This window comes from Moschus berezovskii, chromosome 16, assembly GCF_049115385.1.
Source record: "Moschus berezovskii isolate FMDL1 chromosome 16, NW_MosBer_1.0, whole genome shotgun sequence".
Classification (NCBI taxonomy): domain Eukaryota; kingdom Metazoa; phylum Chordata; class Mammalia; order Artiodactyla; family Moschidae; genus Moschus; species Moschus berezovskii.
Window position 1 is genome coordinate 75170289 of NC_142475.1, and position 25105 is coordinate 75195393.

General features: G+C 44.6%; 1 protein-coding gene across 4 annotated transcripts in view; it reads left to right on the plus strand.

Annotated features, from left to right (window-relative positions):
- NSMAF (neutral sphingomyelinase activation associated factor) overlaps window positions 1-25105 on the plus strand; it is a 63775-nt gene that overhangs the window by 36379 nt on the left and 2291 nt on the right. For 3 of the 4 annotated variants that reach the window (XM_055432731.2, XM_088844459.1, XM_088844460.1), the window contains exons 10-28: window positions 1651-1780; window positions 4696-4767; window positions 6677-6785; window positions 8705-8881; window positions 10500-10579; window positions 11115-11205; window positions 11302-11365; window positions 12621-12672; window positions 12772-12892; window positions 13633-13764; window positions 14481-14523; window positions 15055-15218; window positions 16608-16716; window positions 18369-18427; window positions 20871-20938; window positions 21733-21800; window positions 22371-22494; window positions 23596-23679; window positions 24501-24651. In XM_055432731.2, the coding sequence (XP_055288706.2) occupies window positions 1651-1780; window positions 4696-4767; window positions 6677-6785; window positions 8705-8881; window positions 10500-10579; window positions 11115-11205; window positions 11302-11365; window positions 12621-12672; window positions 12772-12892; window positions 13633-13764; window positions 14481-14523; window positions 15055-15218; window positions 16608-16716; window positions 18369-18427; window positions 20871-20938; window positions 21733-21800; window positions 22371-22494; window positions 23596-23679; window positions 24501-24651 (1898 nt within the window). The other variant, XM_088844461.1, reaches the window with a different exon arrangement.

Sequence of the window (25105 nt, forward strand, 5' to 3'; positions counted from 1 at the left end):
TGCTCATGTAGCAACAGTCTGTATGCCAGGTAGTTTATAGCTCCATACACAGGCTTCCCCATGTATACCCCAAAGTGTCCTCTTTAAAATACTTTGGATTAATTTTAGATTGAAAGATGTAAAGATGGTACAAAGAGTTCTTTCTCCTCATCCAGTTCCCACACTGTTATATGTTTATATAGAACATGTTTTTTATATATATATATATACATGTGTTATATGTTTTTATAATATATATAATATGTTTATATTATAGTGTGTGGATGCTGCTGTCTTTTGAGCATAATCCTAGATTTTTTTTTATGCTATCAAAATTTTATTTTCCAATTATTTCTTACAGTATAAAGAAAATAGGTTTTTTTTTTTCTTTCATTTTTTTTTTTAAACAATGACCTTTATCTGTTTTTGGATTTTTTTGTGTGTGTAGATTCTATAGTGTTTCATCTGTCCATTATTACTTAATCTGTGAATAAGGACAGTTTCACAGAAATTCTTAAGGCTTTTATTTCTACTTCTTGCTTCATTGCACAGTTTGATTAATAGATGCGGTGAGAGCAGACATTCTTGCTGCCTTCTTGGTATTTCAGGAAAGGGGTTTGATGTTTCCCATGAAAGAATGATGCCAGCATGCCAGCTGTAGGTTTTTCATAGATGCGCTTTAATCGGGATGAGGAAGTTTCTTCTTATTCGTGATTTGCTGAGAGTATTTTCAAAAATGAAGGTAGAATTTTGTGAAGTGCTTCTTGTGCGTTTTCTGAGATCATCTTTTTTCTTTCATTCTGTTGATAGTATGAATTATGTTGATTGGTTCATTGTTAAAACAACCTTGTATTCGTGGGGTAAATCCAACTTGCTTATGATGTATTGCTTTTTTTCTTTGCCTATCACTGGATTTTCTTTGCTAGTATTTCATAAAGGACTTTATAAAATTAGTTTTTATTTTTGGCTGTGCTGGGTCTTTGTTGCTGCACGCAGGCTTTCTCTGGCTGTGGCGAGCGGAGTCTACTCTTCATCTCGGTGCACGGCTTCTCGCCACGGTGGCTTCCCTTGTTGTGAAGCTCGGGCTGGCTCTAGTAGCGTACATGAGCTTCAGCAGTTGTGGCACATGGGCTCAGTAGTTGTGGCTGTAAAGGATTTTATATCTCTGCTCATGGATATTGCTCTATAAATCTTAGTGTATATGTGAGGTTTTGCTATCAGGGTTATGCTCGCCATATAACATGAGTTTAGAAATGCCCCTGTAGTCTCTGTTTGCCAAAAGAATGTGTGCAGGATTGTATATCTTCCTTAAATTTTTAATAGAACTTATTGGTAAAGCTATACAGGCCTGAAGTGTTCTTATTCAATTTATTCACTCAACGTAAGACTGCTTAGGGTGTCTGTTTCTTCTTGTGCCTGTTTGACAAGTTTTTTACTTGTCTGTCTTTTCTTCTGTGATACATAACCTCATCTGCTTTTTCAAAATCAAGTACTCATTGTACCCATTAGAAGAAAGGCAGTTGTATTTAGGTCACTGCTTTTCCTATATTAAGCGTTGTGTTTAGATACCTGTTCTGCAGAGTCACCCTGGAGCTCCCTCAGATAAAGTTAAGCCCAGAAAGTAGATTGATTTCTGATTTTTCTTGCTTTTGCTGAAAAACGTATTTTCAGATTCCAAAGTGTTTCTGAAAAGCTGCACATGGAATGCAAAGCAGAAATGGTGACACCTCTGGTGACGAACCCTGGCCACGCCTGCGTCACTGACACCACCCTGTATTTCCAGCCTCTCAACGGGTACCCGGTAAGTGGACTGCGGGAGGGGGAGAGCTGCTTTGCATTGCAGTTTTCGTCTTCAGTGAACTTCTCATTCCCTGGACTTGACCTTACTGTGTGCTCACGTTTTGGTGAGAGTCAGAATGACCGCCCCCTCCTCATCCAGCATCTGGTATTTAACAGGCTCCCTGTGTGACCTTGACATTTGAGCTCCCCTAACTTGTTTTCTCGGAGAAGGCAATGGCAAGCCACTCCAGTACTCTTGCCTAGAAAATCCCATGGATGGAGGAGCCTGGTAGGCTGCAGTCTGTGGGGTCGCTAAGGGTCGGATACGACTGAGCGACTTCACTTTCACTTTTCACTTTCACACATTGGAGAAGGAAATGGCAGCCCACTCCAGTGTTCTTGCCTGGAGAATCCCAGGGACGGGGGAGCCTGGTGGGCTTCCGTCTATGGGGTCACACAGAGTCGGACACGACTGAAGTGACTTAGCAGCAGCAGCAGCAACTTGTTTTCTGTGACTTCAGGGTCACTTGCTCTCAGCGATGTGAGAAGAAACCCCGCCCCTCCCAATTTTAGTAAAGGGTCCTTAAAGATTTATACCTTTCTACCTGGAAGCACTTCTGCAAGCGAGCAGTGAAATCTACTAAGGTTAAGGAAAATGGATGTTTCCTGTGTACCTGCTTATCTGTACACCTGAGTTTATTTCTCGTTATTCCTTAATTATAAACACAATCGGTAGGTCTGAGTCTTGTCCAGAGAAGTGGTAGAAAGTGGTCCTCTCCAGCCCGGCGCAGAGGTGCATGTTGAGATGCTGTCACTGGGCAGTTGCTGGGGTGATGCTGGAAGCAGGCTTCTCTTCCACGATGCCTTGGATAACTCACTTGGCCAGACAGTAGAGACTCAGATTTCTACACTAAGACTTGTTAAGATTAGAGGCTTTATCTAGATCTGGCCCCTTCTCAGAGCGGTTCATTGAAAGAGCAGAAATCCCAATATTCTGCTCGTGCGTTGGTCCTTTTGGCCAGCCGCTTTAAGAACAGGAATGTTTTCTGCCATGGAAGAAGTTCTTCTAGTTGGTCAGTCATTGCATCTGCTTCCCTGGTGTTGCTAGAGGTAAAGAATCCACCTGCTAATGCAGGAGATGCGATAGATATGGGTTCCATCCCTGTCTCAGGAAGATCCCCTGGAGAAGGAAATGGCAACCCACTCCAGTATTCTTCCCTGAAGAATTCCCATGGACAGAGGAGCCTGGTGGGCTACAGTCCATGGGGTTGCAAAGAGTCAGATGCAACTGAGCACACCTCACTCACTCGCTCGCAAATATATCCTTTTCTGTGCTGTGTTTAGTCGCTCAGTGGCGTCCGACTCTTTGCAACCCCATGGACTGTAGCCCACCATGGCGATTCTCCAGGCAAGAATACTGGAGTGGGTTGCCATGCCCTCCTCCAGGGGATCTTCTCAACCCAGGGATTGAACCCAGGTCTCCCACATTGCAGGCAGATCCTTTACCATCTGATCCCCCAGGGAAGCCCTTTTCTACGTGATGCTATAATGAGTCTGTCCACCAGGTGGTGCAGCACACCCACCGGGCCCGCCAGTGGACACAGTACATGTCACTGCTGGCCTTCCGTGTGGTGTGATAAACTGCATGAGCCACCACCGTTGCTGTGGCTTTAGTCAGTACTTCTGCAAAAATATCTGAGTATGTGCCATAGCTTCAGGGTCCCAGGTGTCTGGGCTGGGGGCCTTAGCTGGTCTTCTTGCAGCTTCCACCGCTGCATACCCAGCCTCTGTGGGCTCCCCGTCCCTCTCATGTAGGGAGGAGGGTGGAACTGTAGCCTTTTGTAACCTTGTTCCTCTCTTACTAACATTTCAAGGCTCCAGAGAAGCAAGAAAATTTCCCTCCTCATAAAGTGTAGAGGCTCTAGTTTATACTGTAGTTTATGAGCTTTATTACACTGAGGTTTGGGCTTCCCTGATGACTCAGTTGTAAACAACCCGCCCTGCTAGTGCAGGAGACACAGGTTCGATCCCTGGGTCAGAAAGAGCCCCTGAAGGAAGAAATGGCAACCCCCTCCAGTGTTCTTGCCTGGGAAATCCCATGGACATAGATGCTTGGCAGGCTACAGTCCATAGGGTCGCAAAGAGTCGGACATGGCTTAACACCTGAACAACAACACTGTAGTTTAAGGAGATAAAAGACAGGACTCTAAAAAAGATGCATATTAGTTTCTGAGCAAACTATAGGTCTATAAAAAGCAAAATTCCTGTGAGGTTTTATACACCAGTCCTTTAATGCTCTTTATCACTCAACAACTTTCCAAAAACCTAAAAGGTAGATGCCTAGGGATCCCCTGGTGGTCCAGTGGTTGAGACTTCAGCTTCCAGTGCAGGGAGTATGGGTTCATTCTCTGGACGGGGAGCTGTAAGATCCCATGTGCCTCGCTGCCAAAAAACTGAAATGTAAAACAGAAGCAGTATCGTAACAAATTCAATGGAGACTTTAAAAATGGCCCACATCAAAAAAAAAAAAAATATGGGTGCATCATCATTCTGAGAAGTTGAGTACTAAAGCGGAGTGGGTAGAGGGACATGTCCACGGTCACAGAGCCAGTGGAAAGGGCAGGCTGGCACTGGAGTGGGATGTGCCCTGTCCTAAGAGCCCCCTTTCTGGCTGTTCACTTGTGACCTGTTGGGAAGTTAAGATGGGCTCATCTTTCCCTTTCTGATACTGAAGGGCAGCTCCTAATTGCATCAGAATGTTGCAGTTTGAGATCTCTCATTTGTTGTTCAGTCGTGTCTGACTCTCTGTGACCCTATGGACTGCAGCACGCCAGGCTTCCCTGTCCTTCACCATCTCCCCGAGTTTGCTCAGAGTCATGTCCATTGAGGCAGTGATGCCATCCAACCAGCTCATCCTCTCTCTCTCTACTTTTAAAGAAACCCGTGGTCCAGATAATGCTCCAGGACATCCGCCGTATTTACAAGAGGAGACATGGCCTCATGCCTCTGGTGAGTTCCCATGGAGGATGGGTGTCTCGTCTTCAGGTTGGTCAGTGGTTCATTGACTTAAAGCACCCGGGGCCACTCTGGAAAGTGCAGGCATGTTGTGTTGTAAGCAGATGGGCTGAGTCTCATGACTCCTCCTTCTGGGTGAGCTGGCAGTTTTTAAAGGAGCAGCTCTTTTGGTAGGTGGGAGGGCTGCGGGGAACATGTTCGTGGCTCCCAGAGCAAGAGGGCTCGAACACTCTTGGTTTCTCCCTCCCCAGGGCTCTGGGTTTGTGCTGGTGACACATGCAGAACAGGCCCAGGCTCCTTGCCGCCACCCTGTTACAGCCCAGCAAGGTCTCCCGGCAGAACTTAGAAGCTCATACAGTGTCAACACTCAGTGGAACTGTAGCATAGTCACTGTGAACTTAGATTACTTCTGCCTCCAGGCCTGGTGAGATTGAGAAAGGGATAAGATAACCATTTCAACCACCAGGGCTGTCCTGCCTGCCATGCCTCTTATCTCAGGGATAAGCCCAAGTCCACCCTCCTGTGAGTCACACACTTATAATCTAGAAACCAGTCCCCACAGAGGGTTTGACTCCGAAGACTTGTCATTGGATGTCAATGTCAATGTATTTGTTCTTCTTTGAAGATTAACCGGTGGGTTGGTGGCATTACAAAAGCATTGTGGATATTGAAGCAGCTTGTTTTGGTGTTTTATCTTTATGAAATTTAACTGTTTTCCTGCCTCTCTTACATAGAAGGTGATTCTCCATTTTCAGTACCAATAGAGGATTAGGGAAACGTTTAAAATACAGAAATATAGTCCTAAAGAGAGAAGAAATTGGCGTTGATTAAGTCCTTTGTGTGTACTGGGCAGTTTATGCACAATATCCGTTCACCAGCACAGCCGCTCTGAGGTTACAAGGTCCCCTATTTTGCAAGGAAATTGAGGCTCCAGGAGTTAACTCGTAACGTGAAAGCCTGTGTTTGAACCTAGGACAGCACTCTGTTCTCATCCTGTCTGTTACTGTCCCATCTCAGCCCCACCAAGACGTCGGCTTTACAGCTCAGCAGTTTTCTTAAGAATAATTGCAAGCTCCTATTTGAATCAGCTCAATTATCAGTTTATTAAATTGACATAGTTATGGTTGAATTCGTTTTTCATCAATAAGAGGATCACTAAAGTAATTTATCAGTTTCCCATGTGGCACTTGTGGTAAAGACTCTGTCTGCCAATGCAGGATGTACAGGAGAGACGGGTGTGATCCCTGGGTCGGGAAGATCTCCTGGAGAAGGAAATGGCAACCCATTCCAGTATTCTTGCCTGGAAAATTCCATTAACAGAGGAGCCTGGTGGGCTACAGTCCATGGGATCACAAAGAATCAGATACGACAGAGCACACAAAGTGAATTATATTCATTCAGTGAAATATTATGTAGTCATTAAAATATAAACCAACCATGTATAAATCAACATACACAAATCACAAAAACCTAATCAGAAAAGTATATATTTTTTAATATACAAAAATGCTACATATATTTAGGGGCACATAAAAATGTACTTAAAAGTATATAAAGTATGCATGAGAATTCTAGATATAAAATCAGAATTATGATTGAATTTATAAAGGAAAGCTAAACATTTGTGTTTGAAAAACATATGTGAAGACACAAATTGCCAATTTTGATTCAGCACAAATTCACAAATGTGATTACCAATAAAAATACTCAGCACTAAAAGGGATTTTATAAAGTTTAGCTGAAGTACATGTCTTGTTCTCATGTTATATAAATTAAATGAATAGCTGGGGAATAATGCATATGAGACCTACAAACAAAGAACGCAAGTGTTGACTCGAAAGGCTTTTGTACTTGAGTCATTCACATTGAGGTGCCATTTGTTCTATCCTCCCTGGATTTGTAGGGCTTGGAAGTGTTTTGCACAGAAGATGACCTGTGTTCCGACATCTACCTGAAGTTCTATGAACGTCAGGACCGAGACGACCTCTATTTTTACATCGCTACATATCTAGGTTTGGTGCTCACCCATCCTTGTATCTGTTCACGTGGAGGTGGTTCAACAGTATCCACTGTCACCTCTCCAGGGTTCCATTTATCTGTTCTCATCGGTAACCATCATTAGCAGAGTGCCTTTTTAGAAACGAAGGGAAATATAAATGAAATTTCGTAATAGTTCACTCAAATTCTGTGTTTTAAAAACTGTTGGTGAATGTATTTATATGTTTTTCTGTATCTTAACGACACCCAAGTTGAATGGATTATAAAGAATACACGTGATCATTTTTTATGTCCAGTCCTGTCTTATGTTAATTTATGAATGCCAGGACTGGGCTTCTTCGTGTGAAACCGTGGGGTAATGGTTGGAGCTCAGGTTGCTTCTAAATACTGCTTCCTCAGTCTTCCATGGAAATGTGAATTTTCCCACTTTTGTCAATATTTTCCTTTTTGAAAAGTTGTATGGTTGAATTAAGTTATTCTTGTTTTCAGAGTTGTCAGATGACTAGAATGGGATGAGTTTAAGTACGTGTTGGAATTTTATTAATACCATCTCAATTTTGTTTGCTGTTCCAGTGTGCAGTGAACCCATTTATGAAGTAGTGAGTTAATTTTCTCTCAAGGAGGAATAGTTTGTTCTCATATGAAGAACATATTTTAAAGTTTATAAGTGAACTTTACTAAAGCTCATGTTTGTTCATTCTCAGATTAAGCTATTCAGTTTAACTCAGTCCACAACTGTAGCTTTGCTGCAGGTTTACTGTTATCTCCTGCCTCCCAAGTTAATTTTTTCATTTAATTTTTCTAACTGTAACAAGATTGCAACAAAAACTCAACTCTCATAGTGAGTCCTAAAATCTTAAACCCACCATGGTCTAGAAAGTCTGCTTCTGTGTAGTGTCCTTTCCGAGTTTATTCCTGAGATTGTTCAGACTTTCTCTGTGATGTTCTAAGAATGGAAAATCAGAGGATAAGTGTTCTGATTTTTTTTTTTTAAAGCCTTTTCCCAGTAGCTAGTTAGGGAGGAAACTTGGCAAAGTATATAAGAATAAATACTGAATCAGCAAATGAGGAAAGTTGTTTCATGCTGCCAATAAATGAAAGCAGAATTTTCTAAACATAGTCGAAAAGTGGACTCATTTCGCAGGAAGGTTCTCACTGGAGTCGCACAATCTGTGTTTTCCTTCTTTTCTGAGGTTATTTCCAGGTGGTCTGTCTGGGCCTTCTAGTTGAGAAATCATGTCCTCCTGACAGACACCTGATTTCTCCTTCCGCAGTTTCTATTCTCTTCCGTATTCCTCACTTGCATAAATAATACATAGTCACTGACAAATCAGCCGTGTGCCTGTCTTCCAGATCTAAAAGAGAAAGAAAAGATGGGTTTATTTTGATTTCGTAGGAAATGAGCTTTTTCAAATGGTAATGGCTTCTTAAAGGCATTGAAATTCAAGCACACTGGGAACGATTCTTTGTTAGTAAATACATATTGTAGACTATAGATAAATATAGTAAACATTATATATTGCCATGTAATATTGATGTATTTGCTTTATATTTTCATGTTGTTTTATATCATATCTATTTAATAGATATGATGTTTTATAACCTATATTTTATAGATGTGATATGTCTGTCATATCTCTCACAGATATGATGTTTTATATATTTAATAGATACAATATGTTTTCTATCATATGATGTTTCATATCACATATTTGATCATTTTCCCTCCTGGATCTTAAGAGATGCTCCTCCTTGACCAGATAACTCTTTTGTGAAAACAGATTAGCCTGCTTTTCTTTTTTTGAAATGTGCTGTTCGGCAGTGGGTTGAAGGATCTACACTGCAAGTCCCTGTGGGACCGTCACTTGCTAAGCAGCCATGGCCCACGTGCGCTGAGCGTGGTGTGACCGGGCCTGTCCCCCTGTCCCCGCAGAGCACCACGTGCCGGAGCGCACGGCCGAGGGCTACACGCTGCAGTGGCAGCGCGGCCTCCTGTCCAACTACCAGTACCTGCTGCACCTCAACTCGCTGGCCGACCGCAGCTGCAGCGACCTCTCACAGTACCCCGTGTTCCCCTGGGTCATCGGTGACTACAGCAGCTCCGAGCTGGGTGCGTGCGTGGGCCGGGCTTTCAGAGCAAAGAGCTCGCCCCATTCTAGAACCATATTGTGATTCGTGAGCAGAATAAAACCCATTCCATCTCGTGACTCTAGATGGCCAGTTTCTGTGCCATGATGCTGGATAACACGAGTTACGTGAATTACGTGTGTTCTGTATGTTCTCTCTGCTGTCTCTGAATTTTTTTTAATCCTAAAGAAACTACTCACATACGTCTTGAAAGCCATACCCAGAAAACACACATGTGATCTTTAGCCAGTATTACCATAATTACCAACAAGTATTGTGTTCAAATACTGAAGAGTTCACTTGGAAAATCACATCTCAGGTTTATCATATTAACTGTCAATTCATATTCCAAAATGTGATTATCAAAAGTAATAACTGTTCATTATAGAGCACTTCAGTTCAGTCGCTCAGTCGTGTCCGACTCTTTGAGACCCCATGGACTGCAGCACGCCAGGCCTCCCTGTCCATCACCAACTCCCAGAATTTACTCAGACTCATGTAGAGCACTTAGAAAGTACTGAAATACTCAAGGAAATAAGAATCATCAGTAATCACATTACTGAGAGAGAACCACTTTGTGGTTTATTTCTTTCTCTCAAATTATTTTACCAAAATTATTGTGATTGCATTGTAATTTTATAATGGCTTAAAATTAGATATTGTGAACATTAAATAACTTTTGACAGTTCACTGATTGCTCCCTTTTACTTGAAAGAGGTGACAGATTTTCTAGGAATATTATTTATCTGATAATTTTCAGGTCCCCACTTCTCCAGTTATGCTATTATCATAGGATAATATTCACCGTAACTCAAACCTAAAAAGTAAGTTTTGATAGAATAATGTGTTTTGAAATTTGTTTACTTTTTGCTGTCATTTTACTCGGAATATAATTTTTCTTAATCAGTAGGTCTTGTTTTAAAAATCAATATTCTGAACATTTTCAAATTAGATTTTATTCTTGAGTGGCTATAACTAACTAAACACTCAAAAGATCTAACTTTTATATATAAATAACCACCAGAAATACTGTAATTCTAATGGATCTTTCCAGCTTTTAGAAAGCTGCTTATTATTTGGAAGTAAATGTGCATGTGAATCAGTTCGGGGGTAATGTTATTAAGTTTAAGCTTGCCGGCTTTCTTGTTTCTTTTTTTTATTGAATTATAGTTGGTTCACAGTGTTGCGCCAATCTCTGCTGTACAGCAAAGTGACTCAGTTTACACATATAGACAGTATTTTTTTTATATTCTTTTCCATTATGGTTTATCCCTGGATTTTGAATATAGTTCCCTGCAGTGTACAGTAGGACCTTGTTGCTTTTCCATTCTAAATGTAACAGTTGGCATCTGCTAACCCCCAGCAGCCGCTCATCCCTCTCGCCTCCACCATCCCCTTGGCAACTACGAGTCTGTTCTCTGTGCCCATGAGTCTGTTTCTATTTTGTAGATAGGTTCATTTGTGCCATATTTTAGATTCTACATTTGCGTGATATGATATACAGTATTTGTCTTTTTCTTTCTGACTTACTTCATTTAGTTGATCATCTCTAGTTGCATCCTTCATTTTAATTAATTTTTGACAATCTATTTCTTTTGCAGATCTGTCGAATCCAGAGACCTTCCGGGATCTCAGTAAGCCAGTAGGGGCCCTCAACCAGGAGCGTCTGGAGAGGCTGCTGGTACGTGGACCCGGGGATTCCTGGTTTCTAAGCAACCCAGGAGCTGTGGCCTGTCTTTTTACAGCTCCTGACACTCATTTCCCCAAAACTTGGTGGAGGTGTATCTGAAGAGACCAAAGGCTCTGAGCATATTCTTTACCCACCTCTGCCCTCTGCCTTCCTTCCCCTAGGAACTTAGCTGCTTATCATTTGCCTACAGTTCAGTCAGTAGGAGCTGAGCTCATCACAGGTTTGCCAATTTACTTTCACGACAAAGTTAGCCTTTGGCAAATGGCACAAAAGATAGGTAAAATTTCTTCTTCTCACTCCCACCCCAGCAGACATTGTTAGCACTGAGCCAAGGAGACCAAGATGCTTGTTGCAAGAATGCTGTGTTTCTTCAGTTTCCCCCCCATTTTTATCTGCTCCTTTTCCTGTTTAAGAGAGAAACTAGGGGCTAGGATGTGATCAGGTCATGGTTTCCTTAGGCTTTGCTCCCGGATCAGTTACTGCCTCCCCAGCCGGCCCTCACAGGCCTCCTCTCCCTGTGCTGCAGACCCGCTACCAGGAGATGCCAGAGCCCAGGTTCATGTACGGCAGCCACTACTCCTCCCCGGGCTACGTGCTCTTCTACCTGGTCCGGATCGGTGAGCACCTTCGTCGTCACTCCCGGGGACACGCATGTCCATGTGGGTTCTGTGGTGGTTCTGTGAGCTTACTAACTCTGGTTTCTCCCCCTCCAGCGCCAGAGTACATGCTGTGCCTGCAGAATGGAAGGTTCGACAACGCAGACAGAATGTTCAACAGGTTAGACATCTGTGCCTCACTTTCTACTTTTTAAACTTTCTCATTTATACATGCATGCTATGTTTATCTGGAAAAACTAGATATAAACAAAAATGGAAGGACATGTAAGAAAACATACATAGGATAAGTTTAAAAACACTTCTGTTTATTCCATAAACTTTTATCCAGTACGTAAAGGATTTTAGTTTTCTATATATACATAAATGGTTGGACTTTCCAGGTAGCTCAGACGGTAAAGAATCTGTCAACAGTGTGGGAGACTTGGGTTTGATCTGTGGCTTGGGAAGATCCCTGGAGAAGGAAATGGCAACCCACTCCAGTATTCTTGCCTGGAGAATGCAGTGGACAGAGGAACCTGGTAAGTTACAGTCCAAGGGATCACAAAGAGTGGAACACAACTGAGCGACTGACACACACACAGTAATGTTGTATCTGTTCCTCTTAGGCTTTGTGTAGTTGTGTGTGTGTGTGTGTAAATGTGAGAACATATCTTAAATAGTTTTTTGTCCTACCTTTTGTAGCCTTGTATTAGATCTTAAAAATTTCCCCATATTGTTAGATGTTCTGCACAACAGTGATTGTTTTTTTTTTTTAATGACTGTATCCCTTCCTAATGTATGACATAATTTACTTTAACTGTTTCTTTGTTGTTGGACATTTAGGCTGTTTCCAACATTTCATTATTCTAAATAAGCCTGCTATGAATTGAATACAATTCCCTGTGAGTCTTTAAATATTTTTTAGTTACAAAAGTAATATTTTCTTACCATGAAAAGCAGAGAGTATAAAGAAGAAAATAACTTCACTTGGCATCCACCCACACTGAGCTAGAACTCATTGTTCATCTTTTGGTCTGTGTCTTTTCCAGTCTTTTTCTAAGCTCTGCACATGTCTATTTATAATCCCTTTTTGAAATGCGCTATTAAAATAATTGTGCTCATTTTCCACATTTAAGCACCTGCCCTGAGTGGCCCTTCAATGAGACCACGTGTGGGGGAGGCTCCTGCCTTAGACTTGCAGATGTCCCCAACCCCAGGCCCATGTCCTGACCCTGTGCTCACACCCTGTGTGGACCCAGAGTTTTCTTGTCTGTAAAAGGGGAGGTGGGGGAACTCATGTTGGGAATTATGAATTAATAAGAGAAATGATCTGACTTAGGTAAAGTGTAGAATAGCACCCTGGTACCTAGAAGTGCTGCTGTTACTATTTCTATACCCTGGATGTAAAATCAGTTGAATTTTTTTTTCATATTTAGTATTGCAGAAACTTGGAAAAACTGTTTGTATGGTGCAACCGATTTTAAAGAGGTAAGCAGTTACCAAGCTGATGATTCACTGGGCTTGTGGCTTCTAACTGCCTTAAAAATGTTTGCTGCTGTTCTTTTCTTTCTTCCGCAAAACTTTCAGCTGATCCCAGAATTCTACGGTGATGATGTCAGCTTTTTAGTCAACAGTCTGAAGTTGGATTTGGGGAAGAGACAAGGAGGGCAGCTGGTTAACGACGTAGAGCTACCCCCTTGGGCACGGAGTGAGTACCACCTGGGAAGTGTTAAATCGGAAACCCTTCACTTAGTCATGAAATTTCAATATTGTTATTTGGTTGCTTAGATTTTTTAAAACAACAGGAGAATTCTCTGTCTAGAGGATATGGTAAAAATCTTACTGCAAATTATAAGTAAGACTGTGATGTAAAAACATTATTATGTACTTGAGAGAACTAAACGTAAAAATGATTTTTGCCTCTTCCTCCACCTCAGATTTATATTTTATATCATGGAGGGGGTAGGTGAGCCTCATTAAGGAACATGTCCCTCTGGCCTGTCCCAGAAGCCCTGCCTGTATGCCTGCGTGCGTGCTTAGTTGCTTAGTTTGCGACCCCATGGACTGTAGTCCACCAGGCTCCTCTGTCCATGGAATTCTTCAGGCGAGAATACTGGAGTGGGTTGCCATTTTCCTCCTGCAGGGGATCTTCCTGACTCAGGGATCGAACCTGTGTCTCCTGCATTGGCAGGCGGGTTCATTACTGCCAGTCCGCCTGGGAAGCCCCAGTGTCTGTCGACATGTGGATAGACAGAAGGAATGGGAGAGGTGTCCCTGGTGGTCCAGTGGTTAAGACTGCACACTCCCAATGCAGGGGGTCGGGGTTCAGTTCCTGGTTGGGGAACTAGATCCCGCAAGCCCTGCAGGTTGGCCAAAAGGAAAACACAAAGGAATGGGAGGAAGTCAGGTGGCACCGCCCAGTGTTCTCTGACGGCAGCTTCCTCCTAGGTCCAGAGGACTTTCTCCGGAAGAGCAGAGCCGCGCTGGAGAGTGAGCACGTGTCCGAGCACCTGCACGAGTGGATCGACCTGGTGTTTGGCTACAGGCAGCAGGGCCGGGATGCTGTCGGAGCCCATAATGGTGTGTAGCAGCCACGGAAATTCCATGCAGCATTTGATGGAACCAAATCTAACCCCCCACAATGGGCTCAGCACAGCCCAGCTTGTTTCCTTGGCCAAAGCATCTGGTCTCAGCATACGGGGTCTCCTGGCTCAGAGACCCCGGATTCGATCTTGAGTGAAAGAGGAGGAAGTGCTTTTGTCTAAAAATACTCACCTCTCTGTGATCCAAGGGGTCAGTGCTGAAGTCTCCTACCTTCAGCATGTCCACTCCATCCTATTCAGTAGTTTCTGCGAAAGCTCAGTCAGGATAGGATTGAACAGCTCCTACAAGGGCCGTGGGGCGTCTCTGTTCCTGAGCAGACGGGAGCCGGCTGCAGCCCTCCTCTTCACGGTCAGCTCTCGTCTCCTCCAGGCTCCTCGGCACTGGTGGCGGGAGGTGGCTTGACCCCTCGCTTGTCCTCCACACACGGTGCTCTGTGTTCACCCCAGGAGAAGGCGCCGACCAAGACACACACCCAGATAACAGAGTGTCTCACCACCAGTTAGGCTGCAGCTCAGAAAACCAACAGTCCTCATGGATGTTGGCCCAGGCTGGGTGGTATGAGGATATTTTGCAAAGTGAAAATCAGTTTCTTTGAATACAAGTTAAAATTTGTTGTTTTTAAAATTCTGAGCATTGTGAATTGGAAGAGAACAGCACAGCTTTCAGTAGTGTTTTTGTGTCTCTTTTTCCAGTGTTTCATCCGCTGACCTATGAAGGAGGTGTGGACTTGAACAGGTATTTACGTGTCTGTAAGGAATTTTCTACTTGAGCCATAAATGAGCTGTCTAGATGATGAATGCAGTTATCTGAGGATATAAAGGCATGGGAATATTCAATTATAGCCCGCTTTTACCCTTATATAAAATACTGAATCTCAGAAATTAAAGACATGTAATATGGCCTAGGGGCCTTGCCCGGTGGCTCAGTGGTAAAGAACCCACATGCCAACGCAGGAGATGCAGGTTCCATCTCTGGGTCAGGAAGATCCCCTGGAGGAGGGGATGGCTACCCACCCTAGTATTCTTGCCTGGAGAATTCCATGGACAGAGAAGCCTGGTGGACTGCAGTCCATGGGGTCACAGAGAGTCAGACACAACTTAGCAACTAAACAACAAATAAACAATACAGTCTAGACAGTTCTAGCATATAGTTGCTGTTACTCTTTGAGGGTTAATTTCTCTCCTGTTGATCTGAATTATTTGAAATGCATGCACTCAGGGAGCTTGACCCCAGTGGTCACCACAGGGTTTGTGTTCTGTCCTAAAGCATCGAGGATCCTGACGAGAAGGTCGCCATGCTCACCCAGATCTTAGAGTTTGGACAGACACCCAGACAGCTCTTTGTGACACCCCATCCTCGAAGGATCACCCCAAAGTTTAAAAGCTTGTCCCAGCCCTCCAGTTACAATGCCTCCACGGCAGATTCTCCAGGTAAATCTTGTAAAGAGAATAAACAACATGAGCACCTTCTGTTTCTCTTTTTTGATTAAGCCGTTTTCTGAAGGTTCTAGAGAAGAGACGAATTATGAACCCTGAACAGCTTAGAGATGATTCTGTTTTACTGTCTCACTGAGGTTCTCCTACAAACAGACCTCTTTTTGTTGTTGTGTTTATTTTTAACTGTGTAAAGGAAATGAACTCACTTTTAGTTTCTGGTAATTTAATGCAACTTGGCAGCATTTGTTGCTATTATGTTCTTTCTTCTCTGTTTTCCAAGTTGGTCTCTGATTCTTAGCCATTCATGTTTTCATGTTGATCTGTCCTGGCTGTGGCTGCTGTTAACGGTGTCACCTATGCCTGTCCCAGGAATGACTTCCAACCTCCCTGGTTTTCCACCCCCACATACAGATCTTCTGTGCAGGGTGCTCTGTTTATTCAATTCTGGATTTTTATTCAGTTATTTGACAGACATTTACAGAGCATCTGTGCCAGGTGGTAAAATGAACTTGACCCTGTTCTCACGGCTGGTATTTAGAAAGGGAAGAAAGAATGAGTCCCTTCATCCAGTTATCCACGTTGTACATTTCACATAAAGCGGCCTCAGACCCCCAGGCTCCCAGGACTCCGACCCTGTGTGGACCTCGGGAGCGGAGTGGTTGGAGGGCTTGTCATCTCCAGTTCTACCTTCGATCCCCGGTACCTCCAGGCTCCTTAGGCCATACACGTGGGACCTGCTCGGCTCAGAGCTCCAGCTGCCCACAGTCTTGTGACCCGAGAGAGAAAGCTCCACGGGCTGAGTCCTGAAGACCATGGGATTATCTCATGATGCCCTTGAAACCATGCTCAGCTTTAATCACCAGACCCATCCACGGGGATTTTCTCAAAAGGGAAATTGTTCCAGCCCTTCTCAAAACAGAAGCAAAGGGACGGCTTAGCTAGTCTGGCCCAAGAGGGTGGTAGTAGCTGGTTTCATCTCTTCTTTCTCCCGCTCAAAACCAAAACCAAAACCCTGCAGTGTTAGGGAAGTGGCAGGTTTTTGAAAAGATTGCTGACAAGGAAATGGTTATTCAGTGCTGGGTTTCCTGAAGTTCCCAGCTTCGGGGTTGAGTGAAACCTCTGCAGACATTGCTAAAAGTACACAGACTATAGTAGTCAGACACTTCTTAACCTTCAGATGATGTTTTATTCAGATCATACACCTTATTCCTTTTCCCTTGACTAACATGGCGCTGTCTAACAATCGCATTTCAAAGTAGTTCTTTTTCGGTGGGTGTTTTGCTCTCTTAGTTGTTTGATTTTAATGGAAATTCTTGACTCTGACGCGTGTCTCCAGTGCTGGTTACACGCTTAGTTGACTGACTGAGTTGCAATCTAATGTAGTCTCTCCAGGTGAAGAGTCCTTTGAAGACCTGACAGAAGAGAGCAGAACCCTGGCCTGGAGTAACATCGCCCGGCTAGAGCCCCAGGAGCAACACAGAATCCACAAGGAGTAAGAGTGCCTCTGCCCTGGCCGTGTGCACGGTGGGGTCTCGGCCTGGGGTGAAGCCGGGCTAAGCGAGTCACGGGGGCTGTCGTCGTTCAAAGCTGTCTTGGTTGGTTTTTATCCCCCTGCACCGTCACAGGGACCAGCCACCCGGGGTCAGTGTGGCACAGAAGGTGGGTGTGTGTCGTTTCAACCATCGATCGTTCTAGAGCACAGACGGATCTACTGATGGCAGGGGGCTGGGGCCCCTCAGACAGACTCACAGCCCTCGAGTCCAGTGGTGTGAAGTTCTTGAGAAACAGGATATATCTCCCCTATGTGCCACATTTACTGTTATCATCTGGGAAAATGTGTCCTTTTTAAAACATGAAAAACATGTGTGCATCCATGGAGAGAGAGAGCATTGCAAAGTTCATAAGAATTTTTTTAAACATCCGCCCCCAAATCAGGCTTCTGTTGGCCTCAGAGGGGTTGTGAGCATCCGAGGCCCCTGTCTGCAGGGGTCGTGATGGACTTGGTAGGAAGGTTGGGAAGCACTGACCTCGCTGACCCATCCTGCTCCAGAGAAGAAAACTCAGGCTGGGATGAGGCCCCACGTCCTGCCCCAGGGCCACCGATGCCCTGTCTGACATTTGATACCATGTACACCTGGTCATGGATGGAACGGAATGGGCCTGTCCCCATCCGATCCACAGCCCCCAATCAGAGCATGGCCTCCTGCAAAGAAACCTGTTGTTCCCCCTTATTCCTTGTAACACTCGCTGTCCCTCATCACCCTTTCTAAACAGCAAGTAGAAAGGGGCCTTGATGCCTGAGGCCATGAACACATGAGGGAACCTTGAAGAGGACCTGCCGGGACTGATACTGACCTGGGTTCTTGACCCCCTTAATCTGTAGACATTGATCAGAGGCCAGACAGGAAATTCTGGCGAGGCTTTGTTGGGGCCCTGGCTGCAGCAGAGGGAGCGAGAACAAACAGCAGGTTCCCTTGCTCGTTCCGCGAGGAGGGGCGAGCTGGTTCCTTAAGTGGGGTGAGGGTAGGGGTGGGTCCAGGGGTGGGCTCGAAGGGTGGCATATGTGGCTGGTCCACCCCTTGGGGCTCCCAGCTCTTCAGAACTAGCATCAGACTTTTTTTTATCTTTTTCTATCTTCTTGTCCATAATTTGCCCCAGCTGCCCAGGCACACAGTTATTTTCAGTCCTTTGTAGTTTCTTTGCATTTTGTTGTTGGAGGAGATGTTTGTCCAGGTGCAAGCATTGCAGCAGAGGGTCCCAGGTCCCAGCCCTTCTCAGGACCAGACAACAGCAGCATCATGGGACAGATACTAAGTGACCAAGCAAGTGAAGTGACCGCACGGAGGTGTTTCCGTGGTGGTCAGAAAGTGTCCCTGGTTCTCTAGTGGGCAGATGTGGGGCAGCCTTCACGCAGGGCGGCCTGGGAGCTATGAGTGGAGGTGTTTTCCAGCCATAGGCGTTGCCAGAACAGAATTAGGAATTGCCGAGCCATGACTTGCTAATGCCCTGTGGAAGGTGGGATGCGTCCAGCAGACATGCTGTGAAGAAAAGTCACAGGAATTTGGACTCAAATCAGGGCCTTGTAGGACGCTGGTGTCCAAGCACATGGTTGATGGTAATTCACGACACTTTGTTTTCCGACAGGGCAGTCACAGGAATAGCCGTGTCCCGCAATGGGTCGTCCATCTTCACAACCTCACAAGGTGTGTTTTCCTACCTGAAAGGTAGGTTATCTTGAGTCGTAAAGCGTCCAAGTGTCCTGTCTCTCAGTCCAGGACTGTACCTGCTTGTGTTACCTGCACGTAAAATTTTGGGCAGTTTGTGGTATAATACATAAAATTTCATTGTTAATTTGCCAAAAACAACAGTGGAAAATGCCTTTCTATTGCTGATAAGGTTCCTAGAATTTTAAGGGGTTGGGGCAGCAAGAGTGTGTGGTGGGCCTGTCCTTCCCTGGGGGGCGAGGGCTTGACCAGAGGCAGCACAGCAGCACATGGCGAGGCAGACATGCATTATGTTTCCCGCTTCTGTCTCTCGGTGTGTAGTGTATGAATTAGATTTTTTGATTAGGTGTTGATTGTAGGGTTGAGTTCAAAAATCTAATTCATACCCTGTTAATGTGCTTGTACATTGTCAAAATCCTGCAGAAGCCCTACACTGGCTGGATGATAGTTTTGTAACTATATCTTAAAGACACACTAGAACGTCACTGTTTTCATCCTAAAAGGGGGCTCAGCCTCGGGCTTTTCCTGCTAGCCACAGCATTGCTTTTCCTGGCAGTCCACACGACATGCCATTAACTGAAGCGTGTCTCGTCCGCGTCCTGTTTGAATTGTGGCAGGTGCTCAGGAGGGATAGGAGATGAGAGGGAGGAGCTTAGCTGCCCCGCATGGACTTTGAGACACCTGGTTTGCACAGAGCTCGTAGCTGTGAGTGACCGCCTACCTGTGCTTCAGTCTTCATCGTAGGAAATTCTGTTTTTCATCCATTAAGCTGAGGCCAGATGCTGTGCAGCCACACCGCTCCAGTAGGTCAGAGCTACTGGTCTCAGATCCTGGGACCATGGCTTTCATTCCTTGGCGTGTCATTCCTTTCTCTATCAAATACGACCTTGGATTTCATAACATAGAATTTCCACAAAGCCCAGAAAAGGATCCTACGGTGGACCAGAGGGAGTGTGCCTGCAGTGTGTACACAGGCCATGCTGGGGGCAGCCAGGCGGCGATGCTGATGGGAGGAAGTCGGCACGCTTGACCAGGGTTCCCGTCCCCCAAGTCTGCCGTCATCACACCAGGCAAAACACTTATCTTTTAGCAAAGCCGTGCGTTCTTAGCTGGGTTTGTTTGTTAAATCCTTTGGTTCCCTGTACTTGTCTGACCTTGTAAACCGTGAGTTTTACAGGCATCAAGGCTTTAAACCTCTGAGGCTTATGAAACCTATGGCTTCTTTGTGAACCTGCCAACATTCTTTTTAATCAAAAACTTTTGTTATTTTCTGTTTGTTTCTTCACTATTAATAGCTCATATTGCTGTCTACGTGCATTTATATTTCCACGTGTTTTACTGACTTACCTGTGCCCTGACGTCACCCCCGTAGTTGCAGCTCTTCCTCAGAGGTGCAGTGTGTGTCTAGGCATGTGGGCGACCCCATGGGTGATCCCATCATCTGAGAGACCCACTCGCGGCAGCCTCTGGCGTGGTCACCGCCAGTACGAGGGGGATCCTCTGATGTTGAGAAAGCATCTTTACATGCCAGGCCGGCTGACAGTTTTCTGTCTGACACTCCAACACACTTCTTCTGCATGTTGGTGTTGGCAAAAAGTAGGTTGAAATATTAGATTGTACTATAAAGAAAAAATGATTTAAAGCTCATCTCACCTTTTATTTATCATGTTGTATGTTTTCAAATTAGGAAACATATTGTTGCATATTTCAAATATGGGTGTTTGGAGCACACTGCAATTTGCAGTCTTATTTAAGAGGTCACCTTGATGCACTTCTAAAGCTTCTGTTAGGCAAGAAAATTAAAAAGCTTGGACATTTTAATCCCCAGTTTATTATTTAGAAAGTTTGTGTTTCTCTTCCGTAATTGCTAACGCAGCACTAGGGTTGCTGTTTAGTCGGTCAGTCATGTCTGACTCCTTGTGACCCCCATGGACTGTAGCCCGCCAGACCCTTCTGTCCATGAAATTCTCCAGACAAGATTACTGGAGTGGGTTGCCATTTCCTCCTCCAGAGGATCTTCCTAACCCAGGGATCAAACTGGGGTCTCCTGCATTGGCAGGCAGATTCTTTACCACTGAGCCACCCGGGAAGCCTGCCGTACATCACTCTATAATGTGGCTACTTTAAAAAAAAAAACAAAACCTTACATTGCCAAGATCTTTTGGTTTTAATATTAAAATTTCTCTTTTCCTCATGTGTAACTTTAGAGTCTTATCAGTTATAAGGTTTAACTCTGCCTTTGGTCGTGGCTCTCAGTTGACCACCTTGTCATGGCTCCATAGGTCACAGAACTTCACAGACTAGAAAGTCCTCGTGGGGGACCCAGCCCTCGGTCACCTTGCCCATTACCTCAGCGTGTGCCGGTCATGTCTAAGGGTCAGGAAACCTTTCTGATGAGTTTGTTTTGTTGTTGTTAAATTAGATTCCACCTTGAAGATGTTTTCCAAAGAATCCAGGATGCTACAGAGAAGCATATCATTCTCAAATATGGTGAGTTGAGTTCATTTTCATTTTGCATCAGTGTTATGGTGGAAATTCACGGAGCAGTTTGCTTTTTACACACACACACGTGACGTTTGTTTCTTCCCCGATAATTGGGTTTATTTCTGTGTGGTAGCTACAGAATGCCTTAGGTAGATGCCTTGTAAATTAAATCAGAAATTTTTTCAGGTTACTTCCTTCTCGTGTTTTTGTGGTTTTATTTGTAGCCTAGGAAGCTTACATTGCTATCCAGTAGAATTCTCAACAAATCATGCCTTTTTTGGAACTGTCAGACTAAATGTATGTGTGCCACTTATATAACTTTTAATGAATTTCTAAGTTGATATCTAATACTAGAAAGTCAGTTCTTCTGAAAAAAAAAAACATTTTATTGTTGATGTAAAGCATCTGAAAGATTTTGAAATTCCCTAAAGATTTTGGAAGTTTTCCTTCCCCACCTGAGTCTGTAACCCAGAGTGGGTGTTTGGATTCTTGAAGACAGTCCCTACCTCCACCCCCCCGACTCTGATGTAAGTAGGGGTCCCTCAGCCCAGGGCAGTGAGGGCAGCTGAGAACCACCACGTTAGGTCCTTGCACACTCGACACACTTTCACTTCTCTACATTTGGGAGGAAACAAGGCATCCAGAATTAGCCAGATGAAGAGAAACTTCATGAATTTGAGGAAGGCCAACATAACCAGAATTGGGGATTAATCTGGGGGGAAACTTGTCAGATAGTTTTATCACATTAAGGAGTCATTTAATTTTTGTAAATTATTAATGGTGAGTCACTTATATTTCAGGCTTTATCATCCTGTTTACTTTTACCAGGAGACACCACTGTCATAAGCTCTTCCTGGGATAATAATGTGTATGTATCTGCGGGCCCCTCCCTAACTCCCCACGCTGCGTAGCTCCCTATGTGGACCTGAGGGAGGGGAGCATGGACTCCCTCACTGTTTTCAAAAGGGAACAGATGAGGATGGTTGGATTTGAATGTGATTACTTGGTAGCTCAGTGGTAAAGAATCTGCCTGCAATGCAGGAGATGTAAGTTTGATCCCTGGTCCGGGAAGATCCCCTGGAGAAGGGAATGGCAACCCACTCCAGTATTCTTGCCTGGGAAATCCCATGGACAGAGGATTCTGGTGGGATATAGCCTAAGCAGTCACAAAAGAGTCAGACATTATTTGAATCTCATAATTTCTCCAGTTGGATTCTATCTTTAAGTTTTTAACTTGAGGTGGAAACACAGATGAGCCAGACCTAGAAATTTCTAGTTTTAAATTCATGTTGTATTTGGTTTGATAACATGAAAACAAATGATTTGTAATTCCAGTGGGCCTCAGTGAGCATAAACCATCTAATGCTTCTTGAAAATGTATTTAAGAATCTTAACATTGAGCTGGAATGCTGTCTTAATAATTCTCATTATCTTTTAGCTATTTTTATTCCATAGCATTTGGAAGACGCCAGGACACATTAATGGGACATGATGATGCTGTTAGTAAGATCTGTTGGCATGACAACAGGCTGTATTCTGCATCGTGGGACTCTACTGTGAAGGTTTATATATAATTTCTAGATTAAAATGTTTGGATAATATAAATAGTATAAGCTATTCAACTCCCTGCTGTTGATATGTTCAGTCACTTTTTCACTGCTTTGCATAAAGTGTGAGTGATACAGAAGGATACGGGAGGTTATTACCTTCATATGTTTAATGTGCGGTGTGGGAAGATGTTTTCCTGAGCTTGCCCTGTGGCTCCACGGGGGGTTGAGTGGTTCACTAGAGAAACACGCAGCGGCCCATCTGAGCTCATGCAGCTGTAGAACTAGTAGTTGACCAGTGAATCAGAAAATATCGAGATAAGTGGAGAATCATTGAAAAATACAGACACACTCCTTCATCATTACTGATGCAGGACCACACTTGGACTTTTCTCTGAAATTTTGCACAACTGTGCTGCATGAACCACAGCAGCATTCATCATCCTTGGTTTCCAGTTTGCTTTTAGGTAAACAGAAAGCAAGAACCTAAAACCATTAGAATTCCTTCAAGTTTTTCATCATTTCTGCTTCCCCCAGAGGGGGCACTTTTGTTGGTAAATTTTCTTGCCTACATGTAATGTCAGTAAATTTTTTTGGCAACTTGCCTTTTTGAGTTTTCTCAAAACCTTAATGGGCTTTCCTCGGTGGTGCTAGTGGTAAAGAATACACCTGCCAATGCAAGAGACACTGGAGACCTGGGTTTGATCCCTGGGTCGAGAAGATCCCCTGGAGAAGGGAATGGCAACCCACTCCAGTATTCTCGCCAGGAGAATCCCATGGACAGAGGAAACTGGCGGGCCACAGGTTGCAAAGAGTCAGACACGACTGAGCACTTAGAACCTTAATAGACATGACTACACTTCTGCACTTCAATTTTAGTTCACAGAGTACTTAAGTCACAACAGTAAGTGCAAGGGGTAGAGCAGACCCGGGCACAGTGGACCCTTAGGAAGCATGAGTGGCAGAATTAAGAGTGCAGGCACGGGGCAGAGAAACAGCCTCAAGACGCTTCATTTTGTTGGGAGCTGTTAAGTAGGAGTTGGTCAGTCAGGAGAGAGTTTGCTGCGCGTTAGCAGTGCTCTTAAAGGAAGTGTTCTGCAATGCATCCCATCCCAGGTGTGGTCCGGGGTCCCCGCCGAGATGCCGTGTGCCAGGAAACAGCACTTTGAGCTGCTGGCCGAGCTGGAGCACGACGTCAGCGTAAGTAGCTGGCCCCAACGGAATCACCAGGGGAAGCGGGCTCTTGGCTTGATCATCTTTTATTTTGCTCATTGGAGAAGAGCACAGGGGCTAACTGTCGGTTCTTCAAGTTGACCCTTTGGGTTTCCAAGTCCACTGTGCCTGTTTTTCCCTGTTTTGCTGTTTGAGAATTGGCTGCCCTCCAGCCAGATTTCCACGAGACCAGTTTCCGAGCCTGACATTGAATATCTGGGTACCCTCAAACTATTTGGGCAACTGATGTGTTTTCTGACACCTTAAGTGGAAGGAGCTCTCCGCCTAGGGTGAGGACACCTACATGTCTACACGGCCTGGTGCTCGCAGTGGGGGCAGAACTCAGCTGGCACCGCGTCCTCTTCGCTCAGTCTCTCTCCTCAAGGTCATGGCTGCATCTGGCGCTGTGGCCTGTGGTATTGTCTTCCCTCTAGGCTGTGAACTGTTGCCTGAGCTTCACAGTCAGCAGAAAAACCAGGGTTGAGGAATATTTATACTGGATGTAGTTGAGCCAAACTTGAGATCCCCCAGTTCCCCCCAAACCCCCCACATCCTCACGGAGCCCCTGTGCTTCAGGCAGCCTGACATGCTCTGCCACCTGTCACGCATGGAGTCACTATTCTGAGTCCGTCAATTTTAGGCTCTTTGACAAACAGCGTTTTCCAGCAACACTTCATTGTAGTCACTGGCCTATGAAGATTTCACTTGTAAATGAACCATCGCTCGATAGGTGGTGCTGAAAGAATGGGCTGAAAAACAGCTCCGTGACCGTGGTTCTGCTGGAATACTGCATGTGCTTCCTTCTCCAGGTGGATACAATCAGTTTGAACACTGCCGGCACATTGCTGGCCTCAGGCACCAAGGAAGGCACAGTGAACATCTGGGACCTCACCACGGCCACCCTGTTACACCAGATTCCATGTCATGAGGGGACTGTAGGCGACACTGCTTTCAGCCCAGGTAGCATCCTTTTTTAATACAGATGATACCAGGGGAACTGGAATTATTATTTTGAAATAAATAAGAATGTAAAAACAGTTTTCCAGGAGGCTCAGTCTCAGTGGTAAAGAATCAGCCTGCCAATGCAGGAGATGCAGGTTCGATCCCTGGGTCAGGAAGATTCCCCTGGAGAAGGAAATGGCAACCCACTCCAGTATTCTTGCCTGGAGAATCCCATGGGCAGAGGAGCCTTGTGGGCTACAGTCCATGGGGTCACAAATAGACATGACTGAGCAACTAAATGACAAAAATGCTATTTGCTGATAAAAGGGGTTTTGCCTGTGCGTTAAGGGTTTTGCCTGTGGGTTAAGGCTGCTTCGTGGGAGAACACAGTGCATATGGCATGTGTACCTATTAGAAAAGCTGTATCGGATATTATTCTTAATTGCTCAAGTCACTGGAGAAATTAATTTAT